General features: G+C 39.4%; 1 protein-coding gene and 1 long non-coding RNA gene across 2 annotated transcripts; one reads left to right on the top strand and one right to left on the bottom strand.

Annotated features, from left to right (window-relative positions):
- Positions 1-5,974: 5,974 nt before the first annotated feature.
- Positions 5,975-8,651, bottom strand: LOC130737631 (uncharacterized). Its single transcript, XR_009018821.1, has 5 exons — positions 8,614-8,651; positions 7,753-7,906; positions 7,359-7,424; positions 6,588-6,706; positions 5,975-6,249 (listed from the first exon to the last, which is right to left on the bottom strand). It is a non-coding gene; the product is annotated as an uncharacterized LOC130737631 (long non-coding RNA).
- A 7,385-nt stretch (positions 8,652-16,036) lies between these two features.
- Positions 16,037-20,732, top strand: LOC130737630 (uncharacterized protein At1g66480-like). The gene is made up of 2 exons (XM_057589448.1): positions 16,037-16,887; positions 20,380-20,732. The coding sequence occupies exons 1-2, from the start codon at positions 16,270-16,272 to the stop codon at positions 20,437-20,439; spliced, it is 678 nt and encodes a 225-aa protein (XP_057445431.1). The 5' UTR covers positions 16,037-16,269; the 3' UTR covers positions 20,440-20,732.
- Positions 20,733-21,279: the final 547 nt, after the last annotated feature.

The raw sequence follows: 21,279 nt of genomic DNA, 5'->3' as shown, positions 1-21,279 counted from the left end.
ACCGAAGCGTCGAAAACATACCTTTGAAGATTAATTGGTTTCATTAGAGTTGTAACTATTAGTTTTTTTTTTTTGAAAGGAGTTGTAACTATTAGTTAGATAATTATTTTATGGGTTTCAAATATATTAAATATGTTTGTATATTTCTCATTGATTATTTTCAAGTTTTTAATCGATAATACTTGCCAAAAAAAATCAATAAACATTCGGCACACTGTAAGGCCCGAGTTTTTAAGTTCATGCTAAGTGAATAAACTTCTTATTCACGATTAGGGTTGATGTAATGTGAAGGGAAACCTGAACGAAAGTTTATTAAATGAAATATATTTATGAAGGAGAAAGTTCAGGGAAAAGTTCAAGGATTGTATTATGATCGATAAAAGTTATAGCACGATCGTTACACGCTTAAACCTAGGTCAGAAACCCTAGTATATAGCTAATTTTCACTTTTAGGCACGACGGAAGTTAATTCCAAAAATCTTCAGAGAAATGTTAGAACTTCTCTTTTTCCATATATCAAAATCGTTTCGAGGCGAAACTCTAGGATCTACGAACGTCCGATTCCAATCATCGGAAGTTTGCCGAAACCGGATCCCTAGTATTTCAAAACCCTAGAATCACCCGACTATGGGGACTTTATCTATTCAGAGCTTCAAATGAATATTCTACACGCGTACACCCATTTCTCTTGATGATTTCAATCTTTCTTCCGAAGGAAGTTTTCTATTCCGACATTCGATGCAAAAAGCAACTTATCGGGTAAAATAGTTTTATACCGACTATGCATTAGTTGCCAAAAATACAAGGAGACCTCTTTATAGTTTTGGAATTCTTTCGCCAAAACATATCTATTAATTCACGGAGAATGACGCCGGAAAAATCAGATTCGCGAAACTTTCATTTTACCGCGTTTTGCCAACCTCTATATATAGCCAAGAAATGAGAAAAAACAAATATCTTACCCATTTCATCCAAGGAGGCCGCGAGTTTGAGAGGAGAGGAGGAGAAGAAGATTTTGTTCAATCCTTGCTTGATCGTTGATTAATCAGTTGCTGCTTCAAGGTTTCGAGGTATAGTCGCTAATCCTTACCTCTGATCGCTTTTTCCATAGCTTTTCTGTAGAGTTTTCTGAGCGGATAGTTTATGGGTTTTTGCAAAACTATCCTGAATCTTTCATTTCTGATTCTAAACCTCTTCTATATGTGCCCAAGATCACTTCTGCCGGGTTAGATTTTCCGTTATGTCGCCGGAATTCCGCCGGAATCAATTTGAACCTAAAATACCCATTTTTGGAGTTTTTGGTGTAAAGCTTCAACCTTTAGGCTGAAAACTATCGCCTTAGCTTAGTGCTAGTAGGATTAGTTGTCATAAACGTCGTTGGTGACGTCCCTGCAAAATTTTATTTTTGGGATTTCAGTTTTGAAATTTCTAAGTTAAAAATCATGACCAAAATACCCCTGCGACAGTTTTTGATCCGATAATTTTTCCGAGTTCAGAATACCCTTAGTTACGGCTTATGAAAGCATAGGAACCAAGTTTGATCGAAGAAAAATCGAACCCCACAATTAACCAAAGTGGCCGAGCCCTATAGGGGGGAGGAGGAAAATTTCCTTTTCCGAAAACTTGTCCTTTCGCGCTAGATTATCGTACCTCGGAGTATGTATTGCTTCGTGTAACCTTAGTAAGTATTGATAGTTTAGTTTCCGATAGATTCTGATAGTATTTCTGTGGTTTTGCTCTAAAGGTGATTTTGAGGAATTCCCTGAGGAACAAGGCTTTGAGTGCGAGGAAGCACTAGTTGATCATTCTGGAGAACTTTCAGGTGAGGGCTTCTCACTGAATCTCTAGTTAATGCTTAGGGTCGATGTTTCGACATTGTTTACAGTTTATGCACTGGATTGTGTGTGATTGGAAAATGTTTTCTGAGGCTTCGGCTGACAATGTAGATGATTCATCTACTGAATGTTTTTGAGATTGACTTACATGCTATGTGCTATGTGGGTAATCTAGGATGTGTGGTGCATGCTTTATATGCTAAGTGCTAAGTGTTAATGTTGAGATTTCTTGATATATGACATGTTGTTGATTGTGATGATTTAAATATGCTTTACACTGGAAATCTGAGATTCTGAATGGTGAGAATAGCGGGCAGGTCATGCCGATTTTATTTTGAGAGTCTTGAGAAAGTTTGATAGGACGAATGAGATTCGGGCCTTGTATAGGGTTTATGGATCGAGACATTCTCTGGAGTCATTTGGGGATTCGAAGATCCCGAGAACTTATAGGATTCGCGATAAGACTAAAGGGATAATTATTTTGTAAAGAAAACTCATAAGACATTAAACAACCTCTAAATCTTTAAGTAATGGTATAAATCTCGAAAGGAGGCTTTGGATGCAAATCATAGTTTTGGAAAACGAGAATTGTCGTCGGATCCAAGTGTTGAGTCTGTTGTTGATGTGCTGTTGGAGCAGCGTTTGTTGTTGTGCTGTTGGAGCAGCGTTGGTTGTTGTGCTGTTGGAGCAGCGATGTTGTTGGGCTATCCTGGGGATAAGTCCGGGAAACCGTTAGTTTCCGAGAGTATGATACTCTGTGCTCGCTGAGCAGTTGTGACCATCGGATTGAGATGAGTCGGATGATTTGGAGATCATCGTGGGTTATGTGTTGGCGTGAAGTGTGTCTTTTGTCGCAGAATCGACTTTACCTTAGGGTAAGCTTTTAGAAACTTTAATTTACCTAGAACACGTGGCGACGTGTCGAGTGAGATCGGAGACGTTGGTTGACTAATCATCCTGCATTCATGCAACATTAATGGGGTATTAACACAGGACGTACTCTGGACCTCGTCGGATTCCAAAATGGTCATAAGACCCGGATTTCCGTGAAAGAGCGTCTGTAGACGTCTCTTGTAGCAGACCGAAATGGCAGACCTACGGGTTACGGCTGATCTGACTACCGCTGTCGTTGGAGTAAGAGGCACGCGGGCCGAAATGGTCCCACCGTGGCTGGTGCTAGGGCTGATCCGTTGATGTCCATCCGTTCCGAATTGCATATTGGTTGACTGGGTTAACCTGCATACATATCATGCAACATGCATACTAATTTAGTTGTTGAGTGTGATTGGTAATTGATAAACCTATTTGGAACATGCTAATTGCTATTATTGCGTTTATGTTATTGTGGAACATGCAACCCTAGGAATGACATCTCTAGCTATAAGCCTAAGTGGCTATCTATTACTTGTACCTATTGGGTTTATTATCTACATAGTTCTTTAGAGTTGACCCTCGCGTCTTCTGTGTGTGTTTTGACGGACAACGCCTTTTGTCAGATGAATATTGCGGATTGGTTCACCATGGTCCACCCTTCGGGGGGGATTAGGTATGAGATGATCGATCAGGACGACCCCGGGTCGTGGGTGGTTGACCCCGCGAGCCATCGAGCGACGTATTCGGGGCGCATCATGGAGGATCACGTGGATAGCGGAGGACTTCTGAGGTCAGGAGTGTTGAGGCGATGCTCTATCAGCTTCAACTTGCCACCGGGCGTTCACTGTGGACCAGGACTTGGAGGACCACCACCACCACCATTGTCTTCAGACGAGGAGGATCCCTCAGAGGAGATTCCAGTGGGAGTGCCTTCGGCAGGGTCTAGTGCACCCACCGTTGCGATCATCGATGATCAGGGTTCGGGCCCTAAGCCCGTGAGTCCAGCATCGGAGCGCACTGCGGTTGCGAGGGGAGGACGGATAGGGTTAGTAGACTTGGTCGTTCTGGATTCTGATTCAGACGACGATCATGCTAGCACATAGTTTTGAGTGTTGGTATGAGCTCCTCGAGTTAGGATTAGTGTAGGAGTAGAGTTTTAGCTCTGACAGTCTTGCTTCATTTGTTACTTAGGGGACAGGGTAGATCCGCCTATAGCTTTTTGTGTGATTTCCTTACGGGAATCACAGAGAGTTGGTTGGACTTAGGAAGTCTTATTTTCAGGCCATTGGGTCAGCTGATTCTCAGTTTTGAGGGATAGTGTTGCGGGCACTTCACCTTTTCATTTGGTTTGTATATATTGCCTACGGGCGTTGCACTTTTCTTTCCGTCACTGGAGGTTACTCGTGACGAGGTTGCTACTACAACGGGGGCTGTTTATATATTGTATATTAGTTCGGATTTTTGTTATTGTTGGGTTTTATTTAATTCCGTCTTGTCTTAGTTATTATTATAAAAAAAAAGTATATTCACGTTTTTCCGCATTAAGTTTATTTTGGTTACTAAAGTGACGCCACCGAAATCGGGGTGTTACACACACTATGTTTTCTCAGCTCTTTCTAGATGTTATAGCTATAAACTCTTCAAAATTAATATTGATTTGATTTAGAGTACTACATCAAGCACGCATAGAACCCTAGCTAGTAGAATATTTTCAAAGTGAAGAGAAAAAGAAATCACCATCTTGCTCAATATCATCAATTATTAAATATGTCTGTATGTCTCACATTTACGAGCCGGCTATCCATTTAGACTCCATTTTTGGAGTCTAGTATCTAATCAAACTTCAAAGATCAAACCATTCAATTCGTATAAACCTTTTCTGCCTAATTAGTCTTTCCTTATTCACATTGACAAATGCAACCAGTGACCCAAATAAAATCCATGTTTGCTATCTAAACTTGGATATATATCACTAATTATTGTAAGTTTGAATTTAGTATAAGACACTTTTCAACTACCCACAATAAGGAACCCCTTGATAGTGAAATTTTAGTGTGTTTTGCATTTGAGCTCCGAAACGTGAGTCATTAAATAGTAACGAACACTTTGGACATGCAACTTTTTTTTCTTTGGCAACTTTGACATGATAAGAAAAGTATTATTTTTCATTTAATTTTGCTGTAGACGAAAATGACACGAAAGTAAGTGTTTCAACTTTCAAGTGATACTTTTTTTTTTTTTTTTTTTGGCTTAAATAAGTTTTTGGTCCCTGACCTTTACTAAATGCTTGGTTTTCGTCCCTCGCCGGAGTAAAGGTGGGTATTAGTCCCTAACCTTTGTCAAAATGTTTGGTCTTAGTCCCTCCGGAGCTCTGGGTCAACGCCGGAGCTCCGGTGGCTCATGTGGCATGGCCACGTGGGATTAATGAGGCCAGGTGGATTTTTTTATTTATTTTTCATTTAAATTCTTAAAAAAAGGAAATTAACCTCTGTAATTAAAACCTAATTTACTAATTTAATCCCTCACCTAATTATTAATTATAAATCTCTTCATCTCCACATCTTTCATCAAAAACCCAGATTTTGTTCTTCATCCATCTCTTCCTTCTTTTCTTCATCTTCCCTTTCACATACCTACACAAACCCACTCACCTAATTGAACACAGATTGAAACAAGAAACACTGAACTGAACAAGCAACTACCCAGAAATTTTCCAAATTTTTGTTGTGTTTGCTTTGTTTTTATAATCAATTGATTATCCATCAACAAAGGTGCACAACCTTTGAATCCTCCAATTTGAATCCTACCACCTGCTCTCACAACAAGCATCACAACCATCAGTACAAGCCACGTACAAGCCAAGAGAACTGATGAGAAAACCTACATCTGAAAATCCAGCCTACCAACCTTCACTACAAAAAAAAACGTTATTTAGTGGGGTTTTTTTTTGGATTTAGTGGGGGTTTTCAACCCCCGCGAGTTACTTAGCGAAGGTTTTGAAAAATCCCGAAGTTACACTCGCCACAAATTATTAGCGGCGTTTTTCAGCAAATCCTGGTACCTGCAGATGCATTTAGCGGCGGTTTTTAGCGGGGGTTTTAAACCTCCCTTATCCGCAAGCTTTTTTTAACGGGAGTTTTCAACCTCCCTTAAATGCAAGAGATTATTTACCGCTTTAAATCTCCCTTGGCTACTAGAGTTTATTCTTGGGACATTTTTAACCTCATAATCCAAACATCCATAGAGAGAAACTTAAAGTTGCAATATCCAAAACAACAAAACAGTTCAAATAAAGAAACAAACCCATGGACAACTTTCAATCCAAAATAACTCATACACAACTCTCAATCCAAGAAGTTAAAAATTATAACAACTGATGAACCGCTGGAAAGGAGAAATATCATACTTGTACACTTGTGAAACAATATAAAGAAGTTAAAACAGCAATAATCAGCACATTCCTTTGGCTTGCATGCATACATAGAGTAAAGAGAGAATGACCTGTCTGTTATCATGTCAAGCACGGCTCCAAAGGTTGACACTGAATCAAAAAAGTAATGATACAAAATGAAGAAAAAAAATGAAAATGCCAGATTAATAGATTGTTTTATTATAAGGAACAATTGCTTTGAAAATTTAAAAAGAAAAAAGAAAAATAAGAGTAAGGAGATGAGAGTTTCCCTAATTGCACAGTAAGGGCATACTTCACACTTTGTGGTTGTGGTAAACAAGCTTAGATTAGCTTGTTTACAGTTTTTTAAATGAATTCACCTTTCATTTTCTAATTATTTGAACTTAACACTTTCGTTTTCTAATTATTTACACCTATTGCATCAACATGCTAATTATTTAAAGATAATGAAAGCATAACACTTTTACCTATTGCGAAGAAACTTCAACTGATGGTGTAGGCTCTATATGTGCTGGAGGATATGCTCCACATTGTGGTTCAACGCTGATTTTTGTCAGACTTTGGAAACGCTTGACCTTTGCCATGACTGCATAAACAAAGCAAAAACACTGAGAATTAGGCTATTGCAAGAGTATAATTTCTATGTTGTAGCAGAGACAACAACAGACCTTATTCGGATCTTTCTTAGCAGAAATGATAATAGTAGTATTACTGACCACAACATAGATTTACATCATCTAAACCGTAGCCAATGACACATACTCATCATCAAGGCTACACAATTGGTCAAGCTCTTTCATATACATCCTCAGGATAGATTGTTCACTGTTATGCAATTGTCTCCACTAACATATTTTACATGCAGTGTTTTAACCATTAGTATAGAAACCAAGGACATTAGCTAGAACTGTTACAATCAAAATTATCACGACCTTCACAGGTAGAGAAGTCAAAAAATAGAAGAGAGATTTTTGCATGAGAAAGGGAAGAATGACTTTAAATTTATCTCAAGGTAAATGAAAACTGAAACAAACATCAAACCAAACCCATTACATTTTGCACTAAGCATATTTCAATTTAAAGGTCAGTACACAATATGTAAGTTCTCCTCTTGGAAAATCCAATGCAGAACATCCTCAATATGTAATTATCAGTGGTATTCACATCCACATGAGATTTGATAAGAATAATTTAAGACAAATATAGTGATCAAAAGAAGCCTTAGAAACCTATCATACCCAGAAATTTGTCAGAACATTTCTCCCTTGAACGTCTTCATCTCTGAATGCATGTTCCTCATCACCCTGAAGCTCAGCAAATGAAATCGCAAATGGTCATGTTTAAGTCGTTCTGAAACTATCTGTTAATTGAAAACTTAATCTATATAAGTACGCAAAATCCTATATACACCAATCACATACCACAATAAGCAAGAAATTGATCAATTTCCAGAAACAAATCCAATCACCAATACACAAATCAACAATGAGAATCACAAACAAATGCAGAGATAGAGAGAGAACAGAGAGAGAAATGCAAATACCGTGTGAGTAAAATTGCATAGATATCGAATGAACCTAAAACAAAGAACTAATTTGAATGAAACAAGATAACTGATTTGAATGTAACTACCAGATATGCCCGGCTTCAGGTGAGTGTCGTTCGCGAGGGAACACTAGCCAGGTGCGAAAGACATTTGCAGCATATGGGTTGTGTCTCATTTTGAGGCTCTGCTCCTTCTCCCATCCCTTCTTCCAGTTTTAAGAGGGATATGGGGTCCTCCAAGCTGCAACAAAGTAATTTAAAACACTTAAGAGGCTTCCAAATTTCAGCAGATGATTAATTATAAATAAATTCTTATTTACTCCTAAGTAATATATAAACATTACTAATTCATTTATACACATGTAAAAAACATATCTGGACTAAATAAGCCTCTAGAAATACACTAGTAAAACACAATCATTACAATTTATAAGGTAAAAGTAAAACACAATCTACACTAATTGAAGTACGTGCTCACATCTTCCTCACAAACAGAGTGACTTAGCTGGTGGCTAGGAACGTCAGTTGAGTTTTTGTGCTTTCTAATGAGTTTTTGTGCTCTTGGAAATGGTGATGCCTCATGACGTGTTCCTTGTATAAAGTACACTAACAAGTAGCAGTATATATTAGCTCCATCTAAAAAAAATCATCAAATTTCATCACAACTTAACTATCCCAAATCACAAAAATTTCTATACGGCCAACATCCTACTAGGTAACAACTAACAAGGCTTTAAATCAGCTCCCCAATGATGTGATTGTAGCTATAATTTCATGATTTCGAAGGTTTTCACAATCACATTGCGACAGTAATTGTATTGTAGCTGCATCACCCACACTCATATATAACAAGAAACCCACTAATTCAGGAACAGAGAAAAATTTAAGAACATGTAGGAGTACTTTTCCAGCTATTGTAAAAGTGAAAACGAAAGTTCAAATTCTTACTTGCGAGCGTTCAAATTCTTAGCTGATTCAGATTCCTGATTCACAAAATCACAAAATCAACCGCACACAGATTACAAATTCGTAATTGAAAGAAATCATGAAAATAATGATAAATTTAACTGATTGTGAAATCAACCACACTCAGAAATCATGAATATAATGATAAGAAATCAACCACACTCAGACGATAATCATGAATCAGAGATTGAAATTGAAATCATAGGAGAAAAGCAAAGCAGAGAAAGACACAACATAGAGTGAAATGCAGACCTAGGTGGAATTCTATGGTGTGAATGATGAAAACACATACAAATAATCCTGAAAATCTGATAAATCGACTGAACCCTAACTCTAAAATCGCAAAAATTGACAGATCGGCAATGGAGAAGGGAGAAGAAGAAGTGCCTGCGGTAATGGAGAAGACGAATGGTGGTTTGCGACAGTCTCGCTCTCGGTGAACGGCGGAGATAGATCGGAAGTTCTCGTCGGAAGAAGAAGAGCCTGCGGTTATGGCGGAGATGGTGAGAAGGTATTAGGAACTATGATCCAGCAGCTGGCCCAAGTGAGTCATTAGCCCATGTGGGGTCGAAGCCCAAAGAGTGGAAGGTATACTCTAGAAGGGGCAAAAGGGACAAAGGGAGTAGTAACTAACTAACAGCACAGCTGGTGAGCTGGCGAGAGAGAGGGGAGGTAGGATTGTAATCCATTCCATAATATAAGGAAGGTAGTGAGAGGTAGGGAGTGCATTCTGAAATCATTGAGCGTGTAGTAATGAGTAGGAAGCAATAGCTTCCTATAGGAGCTTGGCTCTGGTCAGTTTAGGAAAGGCTTTTCCTTCTCTGTAACGATTTCCAATTCATCAATAAACAATCCTGATTACTGTTTCATTCCTTCAGTTCTATTTTCTGTTTTGGGTTTCCATCAAATTGGTCCGACCTGCCGGATTCGAACCAGCGGAACCAGTGAATGCCACCCAGAAAATCCAAACACACGACAAACTCGATGGAAGCAAAGCTTGATGCTCTTGAAGGCGAGCTCGCTGAGATGCGAACGTCGCTGGTAGCTGTTACGACGGCGATGAAGGATCTTCCTGCATCGTTGATTGCGATGATGGAACGATCGTTAGGAAAAATGTCACACAGGGAAGATGCAAGTGCAAACCGAGACAAGGGAGAAAGCTCAAGCGCTGAGGTTCCTGAGCAACCTGAAGCGAACGAAGGAGGACCACGAACGCAACCTCTACACGGCGATGCGTTGGCGGAGTTTCGCCAGTCAGTAAAGAAGGTAGAGTTGCCGATCTTCGACGGGAGAGACCCGGCGGGCTGGATCTCACGCGCGGAGGTGTATTTCCGTGTGCAAGAGACTTCACCGGAGGTCAAGGTGAGCCTCGCTCAGCTCAGCATGGATGGACCCACCATCCATTTTTACAACTCTTTGCTCGAATCAGAAGCTCCCCTGACGTGGGAGAAGTTGCGTCAAGCTCTTCTGGAGCGTTATGGCGGTCACGGCGACGGTGACGTGTACGAGCAATTGACTGAGTTGCGTCAGAAAGGTACGGTGGAGGAGTACATTACCGAGTTCGAATATTTGACGGCCCAAATCCCAAAATTACCTGAGAAGCAATACCAGGGATACTTCTTGCATGGTCTGAAAGAAGAGATACGGGGAAAGGCGAGGAGCTTGGTGGCGATGGGCGGAGTGAACCGCTCAAGATTGCTCTTGATCGCCCGGGCGGTGGAGAAGGAAGTAAGGGGTGAAGCCGGGTCGGGTTATAACCGTAGTTCGAGGATTGGTGGAGCGGGTTTTCGGACTGGCGATCGCCCGGGGCCGGGTCGCCCGGGAAGCACCGATTGGGTCTGGGTCAAAGGCGCTAAGGATAATGGGCCCGCGACTACTAATAAACCAGTTTTTGGTGGCCCAAAAGGAGACCCCAAGGCAACAACAGAAGCTAGGAGGGCCGGTCCACGTGACAGGGGATTCTCCCATCTCACTTATCATGAATTATTGGAGCGGAAACAAAAGGGTCAGTGCTTCAAATGTGGAGGCCCTTTCCACCCAATGCACAAATGCCCCGATCGCCAACTCCGAGTGCTGCTCGTCGAAGACGGCGACGACGACGCCGGCGATGGGAACATTCTCGCCGTAGAGATGAACGAGATGGAAGACGAGGTCGATGGTGAGCTAAGTATAATGAGTTTGTGCAATCTCGTCGACCATGGTGAGCCGCCACAAACCATGAGGCTACAAGGAAAAGTGCGAGGGGTGCCCGTGCTCGTGTTAGTCGACAGCGGAGCCACTCATAATTTCGTTGACCACAAGGTTGTGCAACGAATGAGCTGGGAAGTGGAAGACACTCCACGGATGTCCATCAAGTTGGGAGATGGTTTCCAGACTCACACCAGAGGTAAGTGTAAGGAGCTTAACCTGGAGATTGGGGATTACAAGTTCTCGTGCACACCCCATTTGTTTGATCTGGGAGGCCCTGATATTGTGCTAGGAATTGAATGGCTCAAGACGTTGGGAGATACAATTGCTAATTGGGGAAAGCATACTATGAGTTTCTGGCACGGCACACAGTGGGTAAGGCTACAGGGTCTTAGTGCTGGCGGAAGTTCCATGGGGGCGTTGCAAAGCATCCTGAGAAGGTCTGACCTTGACAGCAAGCTAGCGTTTGGACTCTTGGAGCACCGGCATGAGGTTCCCAAAGGTCAGCATCTAGAGGCAGCGCAACAGGAAAGCTTGCAGAAGTTGTTGCAAGAGTATGACAGTGTGTTTGAAGCTCAGGAGGGGCTACCCCCGAGTCGAGGCAAAGAGCATTGTATCAACATAAAGGAAGGGCAGGGACCAGTCAACGTCAGACCATATCGTTATCCCCATACCCATAAAAATGAAATTGAAAGGCAGGTTCAGGAGATGTTGTCAGCCGGCATCATACGACATAGCTCAAGCGCTTACTCCAGTCCAGTGCTCTTGGTCAAGAAGAAGGACCAGTCATGGCGTATGTGCGTGGATTACCGCGCACTCAATAAGGTAACAGTCCCTGACAAGTTTCCCATTCCTGTAATTGAAGAGCTGCTCGATGAGTTGAATGGTGCTAAATTTTTCTCAAAGCTTGATCTCAAGTCGGGGTATCATCAGGTTCGCGTAAGGGCAGAGGATGTGCATAAAACGGCATTTCGTACCCATGAAGGGCACTACGAATTCCTCGTAATGCCGTTCGGTCTCATGAACGCACCATCGACGTTTCAGAGTTTGATGAACGCAGTTTTTCGTCCCATGCTCCGGAAGGGAGTGCTTGTATTTTTTGATGATATTCTAGTGTATAGCAGCGATTGGGAAAAGCACCTATTGCATCTTGAGAAGGTCTTACAACTCCTCCAACAGCAACACTTGACAGCAAACAAGAAGAAATGTCAGTTTGCGCAAGACTCAGTTGAATACTTGGGGCACCTGATTTCAGCACAGGGAGTGGCGGTTGATCCTAGCAAGGTGGCGAGTGTCAAGAGTTGGCCCGTGCCCAAGAATGTAAAAGGGGTGAGAGGTTTTCTTGGATTAACCGGTTACTACAGGAAATTTATTCGGGATTATGGGAAAATAGCAAGGCCACTCACAGATTTGACAAAGAAAGATGCTTTTCAGTGGGGAGCTGCAGCACAAAATGCATTTGAAACTCTAAAAGGGGAGCTCACAACGGCCCCTGTTTTGGCACTTCCAGATTTTGAGAAAGAATTCCTAATTGAGTGTGATGCGTCAGGGTGTGGCCTCGGGGCGATTTTGATGCAAGACAAGAAACCCATAGCATACTATAGCAAGGCCTTAGGACCACGGAACCTCGCTAAGTCCGCCTATGAGAAAGAGCTTATGGCAGTAGCTTTGGCGATACAGCATTGGCGTCCTTACTTATTGGGACGGAAATTTCTTGTGTCTACTGATCAGAAGAGTCTTAAAGAGTTGCTCCATCAAAAGATTATTACTGGGGAACAACAGAATTGGGCCGCGAAGCTATTGGGGTATGACTTTGATATCGTTTATAAACCTGGGAAGTTAAATAAGGGAGCAGATGCGCTATCGCGCGTTGGGGAATATGGTGAGATCAGGACCGTGTGCACGTACCCGCGCTGGGAAGATCACCAGTTGATAGCAACAGAGGTTCAGCAGGATGCAAAACTTAAGCATGTGATCATGGAGTTACAAAATGACCCATCAACTCATCCGGAATTCAGTCTACAGCAGGGGATTCTGTTGTACAAAGGGAGGCTGGTTTTGTCACATACTTCCTCTCTAATTCCACAGATGTTAAAGGAATTTCATGCCACCCCACATGGCGGGCACTCCGGATTTCTCCGCACCTATCGGCGGCTCGCGGCCAACATCTATTGGGTAGGCATGAAGAACACGGTGCAAGAGTTTGTTCGTAGCTGTGATACATGCCAAAGACAAAAGTACATGGCCTCATCGCCCGCAGGCTTGCTGCAGCCTCTACCCATCCCAAATCAGGTGTGGGAAGATCTCTCGATTGATTTCATAACTGGCCTACCTAAATCCAGGGGATACGAGGCAGTGCTAGTGGTCGTGGATCGCCTATCCAAATTCTGTCACTTCATTCCGCTGAAGCACCCCTATACTGCGAAGAGCATCGCTGAATTGTTTGCCAAGGAAGTCATACGTTTGCATGGAGTTCCCTCAACCATTGTGAGCGACCGGGACCCAGTATTTATGAGTCATTTCTGGAAAGAGCTTTTCCGGTTGCAGGGCACACAGTTGAATATGAGTTCCGCGTACCACCCCGAATCGGATGGACAAACGGAAGTCGTAAATCGCTGTTTGGAAACGTATTTGCGTTGTTTTTCGGCTGATCAACCTAAAACGTGGGCAACTTGGATCCATTGGGCTGAGTATTGGTTCAATACATCTTACCACTCAGCCACACATATGACCCCGTTCGAGGTTGTTTATGGACGCAAACCCCCAGCAATCACACGTTGGGGACTCGGGGAGACCAGGGTTGACGCAGTGCAACGTGAATTGGTTGATCGAGATGAGGTTCTGCGCCAGTTGAAGGCACAACTCTTGCGAGCCCAGGATCGAATGAAGTCACAAGCTGACACTAAGCGGGTTGAAAAATCATTTACTGTCGGGGAATGGGTCTTTGTGAAGCTTCGCGCACATCGTCAACAATCTGTAGTAACCCGGGTTCATGCAAAGCTGGCAGCCCGATACTATGGGCCTTATCCTATCGTGGCTCGTGTGGGTGCGGTGGCTTACAGGTTACGTTTACCAGAAGGATCGCGAGTTCATCCTGTGTTTCATGTGTCATTGCTCAAGAAGGCGATTGGGGACTATTCTGCAGAAGCAGATTTGCCAGATCAATTGGAGGGCGAGTGTGATGACAAGGACACACCCGACACTGTTTTAGCCACTCGCCTGGTGAAGTTGCAGGGTGACACCATTCAGCAGCTACTAATTAAATGGCAAGGCAAAACTGCTGAGGAGGCTACCTGGGAGGATGCCCTCACCATCATGAGTTTATACCCAAACTTCAACCTTGGGGACAAGGTTGTGAGTTCAGACGGCGGCATTATTAGGAACTATGATCCAGCAGCTGGCCCAAGTGAGTCATTAGCCCATGTGGGGTCGAAGCCCAAAGAGTGGAAGGTATACTCTAGAAGGGGCAAAAGGGACAAAGGGAGTAGTAACTAACTAACAGCACAGCTGGTGAGCTGGCGAGAGAGAGGGGAGGTAGGATTGTAATCCATTCCATAATATAAGGAAGGTAGTGAGAGGTAGGGAGTGCATTCTGAAATCATTGAGCGTGTAGTAATGAGTAGGAAGCAATAGCTTCCTATAGGAGCTTGGCTCTGGTCAGTTTAGGAAAGGCTTTTCCTTCTCTGTAACGATTTCCAATTCATCAATAAACAATCCTGATTACTGTTTCATTCCTTCAGTTCTATTTTCTGTTTTGGGTTTCCATCAGAAGGAAAAGGAATCGAGTAAGAGTGTGAGAGTGAAATTAACGTGAGTGAGGAGAGGGTGAGAGAGCGAGTGAGTTCAGAGTGAAAATTGGGAACTATTAAACTAAATTTGAGGGGGTTATTAAAACCTCCGTAATTAATAGAAATTAATGAAACTTGCGGGGGTTTTAATAACCCCCGCTAAAAAACCCCCACTAAACAGCGAATTTTTTGTAGTGCTTCTTCATAGACATATCGAAGGTGGTGGTGGTCCACCACCACCTTCGGGGAAAATGACGAGATCTGGAGTGGCGGCGGCGAGATCTCAATTCCCCAGATCCCTTAACCTTTTCTCCTCCTTCTGCATCTGGCGCCGGCGACGACGAGATATGATGGAGCGACAATTCTTTCTCACGTGAAGGCTATGAATTGCATAAATCCATCAAAGGTTAGGGACCAAAAACTTATTTAAGCCCTTTTTTTTTGTCAGCTTTCAATTGATATGTACTTTGTCATCAAATGATAACTCAAACGATAAAATCTAAAAACATGTACATTAAGGAGGAGAAGATCCAAAAATCATTATTTAGAAGAAGAATTTAAATGTTTTCCGATGTCATAAAAATAATGATAAATACTCTTAAGTGGCTTAGCAATATTTTTGCTTGCATATACCTTCAAGCAAAAGTCAAAATCGATTTCACTTCACATATAAATCAAATGCCTACCTTTGAAAATTCTACACGTCCTTGAATCTGCGCCGTGATTGCCGTTTGTCTCATCGTCGAAGAGATTAGAAAATTAAACCAAAACGAAACACTTAACACATTTAAAGTTCTATATTGGGGACTCGATCTAAAAACCACGGTTGTTGAATGACCTAATATAATCCTGGATGTAGATAAGGCCTAAAACATGTAGCAGTATTTGTACGTGTGGCAGACAATTTAGCAAAGAAGAAATGCTCTAGGGAGGAGTCTTTATGGATATTTAATTTTCATATATGGCTAATGGTACTTGATATCCCTACTTGAGAAGGGTGTTATAATGCTTCTTCTTTTTTCAAGTTTATTTCTTTTATTTGTAAAGCTTCATGTTTCGAAAAAAAAAAACTATTTATTCAATCCTATTAGCTTCATATACAATATGATTAACATATATAAGATGTAATTATTGTGAAAAGTCTTTACAAAATTTGAAAATAAAACACATGCATATATATGAGAAATATTTCAATACAAATTCGTATTATTCTACATGATTATATGACTTCATTTCAAAAAAAATACATGATTATATGACTTGACAGTTGACACATTAACTGTCCAAAGTGTCCATACTCGCCTTCGAGCATCGTAGCCAGCATGCTTGTTCCGGATTTTTGTACTTTGGAAAGCGAAATGCTACTTAGTTTCAGTGTCTTTTCCTTAGGTACCTTGTGTCAAAATTTGTCTTGGTTTCAAACCCTTGCCTTCTTTGTTGACCAAGGAGCCAAAATCCACAACCACCTACACACCCATGTCACTGTCTCACACCCACCATTTCCCGTGTGATCGTTGCACTTTTGGTCGTTTTTGAAGACTACCCACAACATCAAATTGCTCGTTATTTTCACCAACAAAGATAAATAACTACTTTGCTTTCTCTTCAATTCGCCACATTGGTGAATAACCAAACCCAAATTGGGATAGTGGTAGTGCTAATTATGGGGAATAGCTTTGGCTCAAAGAAGACCACAAAGGTCATGAAAATTGATGGGGAATCCTTCAAGCTAAAGACACCAGTGAAAGCTGGTGATGTCCTTAAAGACCACCCTGGTCTTGTTTTGTTAGAATCTGAGGCAGTGAAGCACTATGGGACCAGGGCAAAGCCATTGGAAGTGCACGAAGAGTTGGAGCCAAAGAGGCTCTATTTTCTTGTGGAGCTTCCAAAGGAGAAAGTTCCAAGAAGGGTTCGTTCTAGCATCAACATGAGTGCCAAGGACAGGCTTGAAAGTCTAGTCCTGTCTCGGAGGTCTGTTTCTGACCTTACAATCATGAAGGCGAAGCAGAGCGAAATGCAGGGTGGTGGTGGTGGCGGCAGTGTGGTGGTGCAGGGCGGGGAGGGGTCGCAGAGTGGCGGTGCGGTGAGGTTGAAACTGAGGCTTCCAAAGGCGGAGGTGGAGAAGCTGATCAAAAGTAGCAGAAATGAGGCTGAGGCTGCTGAGAGGATTATGAGTTTTTGCATGGCCAACAATGGCAGCAAATGGGAAAGTGTGAAAAATGGAGATATGATGAAGGTGCTGAGCATAGGCAGAGTTGGTGAATGTAAAAAAGCATATCAGGTACGTATGCTTTATATAGACACAATCTATCAAGTGCGTCTTTGGATGTGCTTACCTTTCATATATAAGAATTATTTCTGCAATCCATCTAGACAGCTTTTCTCTAGAATTGATTTTGCATTCAAAATCATTTGTATAAGAGTTTCCATAAAAGCATTCTGCATTGAAATTTAATTTCAGAATCAATTCTTATGAAAAGTATATGGATTGCTTTTGAGCTTAAGAATTGATTCTAAGTAGAGAGAAGTCGAACCAAACGTGCACCACCATTTAAAAGTTGAAGATCATATGAAATTTAATTTAGAACTAGTTTTGTATCTTTTCTTCACTGTTATTATTTCAAAACATGTTTTGGATCATTAGATCTATAGCTATGCAAGAATTGCACTGCAGAATAATGTTTAGTACTACATTAATGTTCATGGCAATTCTTTTGGATGAGCTAGTTTGGTCTCTCATTTAAGAATTTCTATCGTTGAGCACTTAGCGTTGTTTTGGAGTCAATGAATTACATGCATTTTTCTCTACTTAGTGACCGATTCTTAAGTAGACAAGAAAAAGAAAAAAAATTGATTTTGGTTACCTGCGTTGACATGTTATGAAACGTGAAAATGATGCTTTGCCAACTTACTATATTGACTTCATCTCCCTATACTCACTCTCCTATTCCAATTTCCACCTTGCGTAATAATTTTGGTGCTTATGTGGCTTAAGTTGTTGGAAGGTGTAGAGTTATGGTGCTTGGTGTAGAAAATCAGGACTCTCCCTTGCCATATTCTTTTAGGGCCCGTTTGGTGGTCAGGATAGGATATGATAGGATATGATATGTGAACATGATATCAACAGGATAGGATAAGAGCAGGATAGACTCTTATCATATCCTGTGTTTGAGGTGCACATGATAAGGACAGGATATGATAAGGAAAAATGTATCAGATTTATATTTGAATAAAAAATACATTTAAAATTGATCATTCTATTAAATTTAATTTCTTTACATTTTCATGAATGAGTATATTTTATTATAAATTAAATTAATTTAAATTTTAATAATTAGCCTATTTTATTGTTTTGAAGATACCCTATATTTCAAATAAAATTATGCAGTTAACCGATTGGTTTTCACTTAGTTGTGAGACGTGATAATTAACAATAAAAGTTAACTTAATTAAGAATATTATTATTTCAAAAGTACTTTATATTTGAATTATAAATTATTATATAAGTAGATAAGTAGTTTTAAATAATAGGAGATGAAAATAAAAAATTAATCTTTTACTATTAAAAAAATCAATATTTATAATCAATGTTTTTCACTTAGTTGTGACACGTGATAAACAATAAAAATTAACTAAATTAAAAATATTATTATTTTAAAAATACTTTATATTTAAATTTTTATATAAGTAGATAAATAATTTTTAAATAATAGGAGATGAAAATATTAAATTAGTCTATTATTATTAATAAATCAATATTTGTAAGTGAGTAGTCTATTTTACTATTTATGAATAATAATTTTATTTATTTTTTATTTTAGTTAAATTAATATTTTTATATTTATTAATTAATATTATTATAAGTTATAAATTATATAATAATAAAATAAATTAATTTGGAGTTAGGATACTGAAAGAAAATATATAACTGGTATCCTATCCTGCTCTATCCTAGCTCCCCCCTCAGGATAACTTTTACACATGACTGACAGGATGGGATAGGAGACAGGATAGTGTTATCATATCCTGCTGGCGCAACAAACAACAGATAACAACAGGATATGATTATTATCCTGTCTTATCCTATCCTGTCCTGGTCACCAAACGGGCCCTTAGTTCATCTAAAATTATCGAACAAAGAATCTATATATGAGTCGTAAAAAGCGCTTACACTGCTACGATCACAAAACCACATGGTAAAATAATACATATATGTCCGGTTTTACAACTCCAACCATTGACTCACTAGTTGTATTAGTAATCCATTGTTCCAGTACTTCACATGAGTCGATGATCAAACTGTGTCCTCGAACTAAGGACATAAGGGTTGGGTGGGATGAAGAGTAAAGGGTCCCGGGTTCAAACTCGAAAGAGAGAGTAATTTACTAACATTTCTAACAAATAAGCATTTGCCTATAAAAAAATAAAAAAACCGTGTTTAATAACATTGCTTACTCTCCCTTGTATATTCCATTTCAGTTTGATCTACATTCTCTTCCTATCTATCTTATTTCTTATGACCCATTACCTAGCATGAATAGGTGTGTCCAATTGAGTCATCATGGCCCACTGAGCTGTCTCACCACGAATTGGAACTAAAGTGAGCTGAGCCAAGCCGGCTCACTTTTCAAGTGAACCTCCAAAATTATAACCCGACTTAACTCATCACGAGATGATTAGATGGGTGAGTTAGCTCACTTTAAATAAAGAGTGTAAAATGAAAAAGATAATGATAGACATCTTATCTAAGGAAAGGTTGGATGTGTAATTGTAGGCTGTGCAATCCATGATCTCACCATGAAAAATTATTAATCTAATTTATTTATTATTATTTTACTTAATATAAATGACATACTGTGGGAGATCGTGATCCAAACGGGATTAGTGTCTAATGTTGCTATTAAAAATTATTGTTATCTTGTTTTTGCATCTGAAAGAAAAAATTATTATTTTTATCTATTACTCACTTAATGATTTATTGAAAATTATAAAAATGATAAAAATTTATATACATTTATTTAATCATTTTTATTTAAAGATAATCATATAAACACTATATTTAACTTTCAGTATTTTTTCTTATGAAAGTTCTGGAGAGGTTAAGACATTTGCATTGCTTACCTACCATCAGATGGATAGAGAGGGAGGATAAGTTATTAATGCTTAAAATATAATATAGGTAATGCCAATTTGACATAATTTTATTATTGAAATAACATTTTCATTTTTTTAGTTATGTTGATTGTTTATTTATTCATGGAAATGGTGCCAACTAACTTGTGATGCAAATTTAATTTGCAAATCATAAAACCATTCAGATTTCGTTGAAAACAATAAGCAATGTAGCAAGTAACACAATATAAGATTATAGGAGTGAGTCTAATGGCAAGCAGTTTCATTAACTTAATCATTTATCATCAAGCTACTTCGATAAGACTCCAGCCCTTCTTCCCTAACAGCAAATAATTTAAACTCAAAATATTAAACACTTGTCCTTTTTCAATTTGCTGGTTCTGCACAGGATAATGATTCCTCCAAAGATTGTCAATAATTTAATAAATTTATTTTAAAAAATTGATGAGACTTTGGTTACCAATTATTAATGAAAGAGTGGTTGCGGAAATAATACTATTCTGCATGGGCACAATTGCATGTATTCTACTCTATTATCTATATAATTTGTAGCTATATTAAAATAAATCATAATGATTAGAAGTGTTTTTGCACAACTAATTTGTTTGATTTGGATTGCCAACAATGTCATTACTTGCAGAAAAAGGTGAGCTTTATGCCAATCAGTGAAGGTGGGAGTCCCATAGCTGTGGGTTTTTAACCAGACACTTCACATTAAGCTTGAAGCTATAAAATGAAGCCTCAAGGGTGCAGCTAGATGTTTAGTTTAATGGGTGATTGTATTGCTTAGTTACTATATTAAGAACTACAAGCTGTTACAATAATTATATGGGTGCTTTGCATATTATTTAGTTTCATAGAAAAGAAATCAGCAAAATGATGAAGTGAATTTATGCAGGCACCTATATGTTTGTGAATAATTTTCTTCATATATAGTTCAATAACACTACTCATCACATCAAATAACATACATTTCTTTTTTAGGTTCTTTTAGATCAGAGTCCATTAAACTTAAAAGGAAACAAAAATAATATTATGATGAAAATTTTAAAAGTTTTTGGAAGAACTGTTAGTTTATTTTAGAGAAGCACTCAAACTATATTTTCATAAAAAAAATTATTCAAAAAAATTAATATTGGGTGTTGATTTGTGTTGTATTACAGGTTATCTAAATGATCCATGATGTTACTTAACTCTACCCTAATTCACTAATTGGATTATTTATAAACAAATTAATATATAAAATCTGAAAATTCTAACTCACTTATCTTTTTTCGAAAATATAAATATGTATTAATAAAGGATGAGAAAATTTGCAAGATTTACACCCTCCTCATAAGGATCAAAAAATAAGCAACCTCGAAAGAACCCGAAAAACCACCAAGAAAAAACCTCACGCCCGGGAATACGCCCAAAAAAAACCGCCCCCAAAGCCTAAACAAACCTGACTAGAAGCTAAATCAACCAACAAAACCCATCTAAGGTCCCCAAAAAAAAACAACCGACCCCAAGCCTACCAATAAAACGATTGATCCACCTA

The sequence above is a fragment of the Lotus japonicus genome, chromosome 2, assembly GCF_012489685.1.
Source record: "Lotus japonicus ecotype B-129 chromosome 2, LjGifu_v1.2".
In the NCBI taxonomy this organism is placed as follows: domain Eukaryota; kingdom Viridiplantae; phylum Streptophyta; class Magnoliopsida; order Fabales; family Fabaceae; genus Lotus; species Lotus japonicus.
Note: the sequence above shows the minus strand (reverse complement) of the source record. Positions and strands in the feature narration are given on the sequence as shown.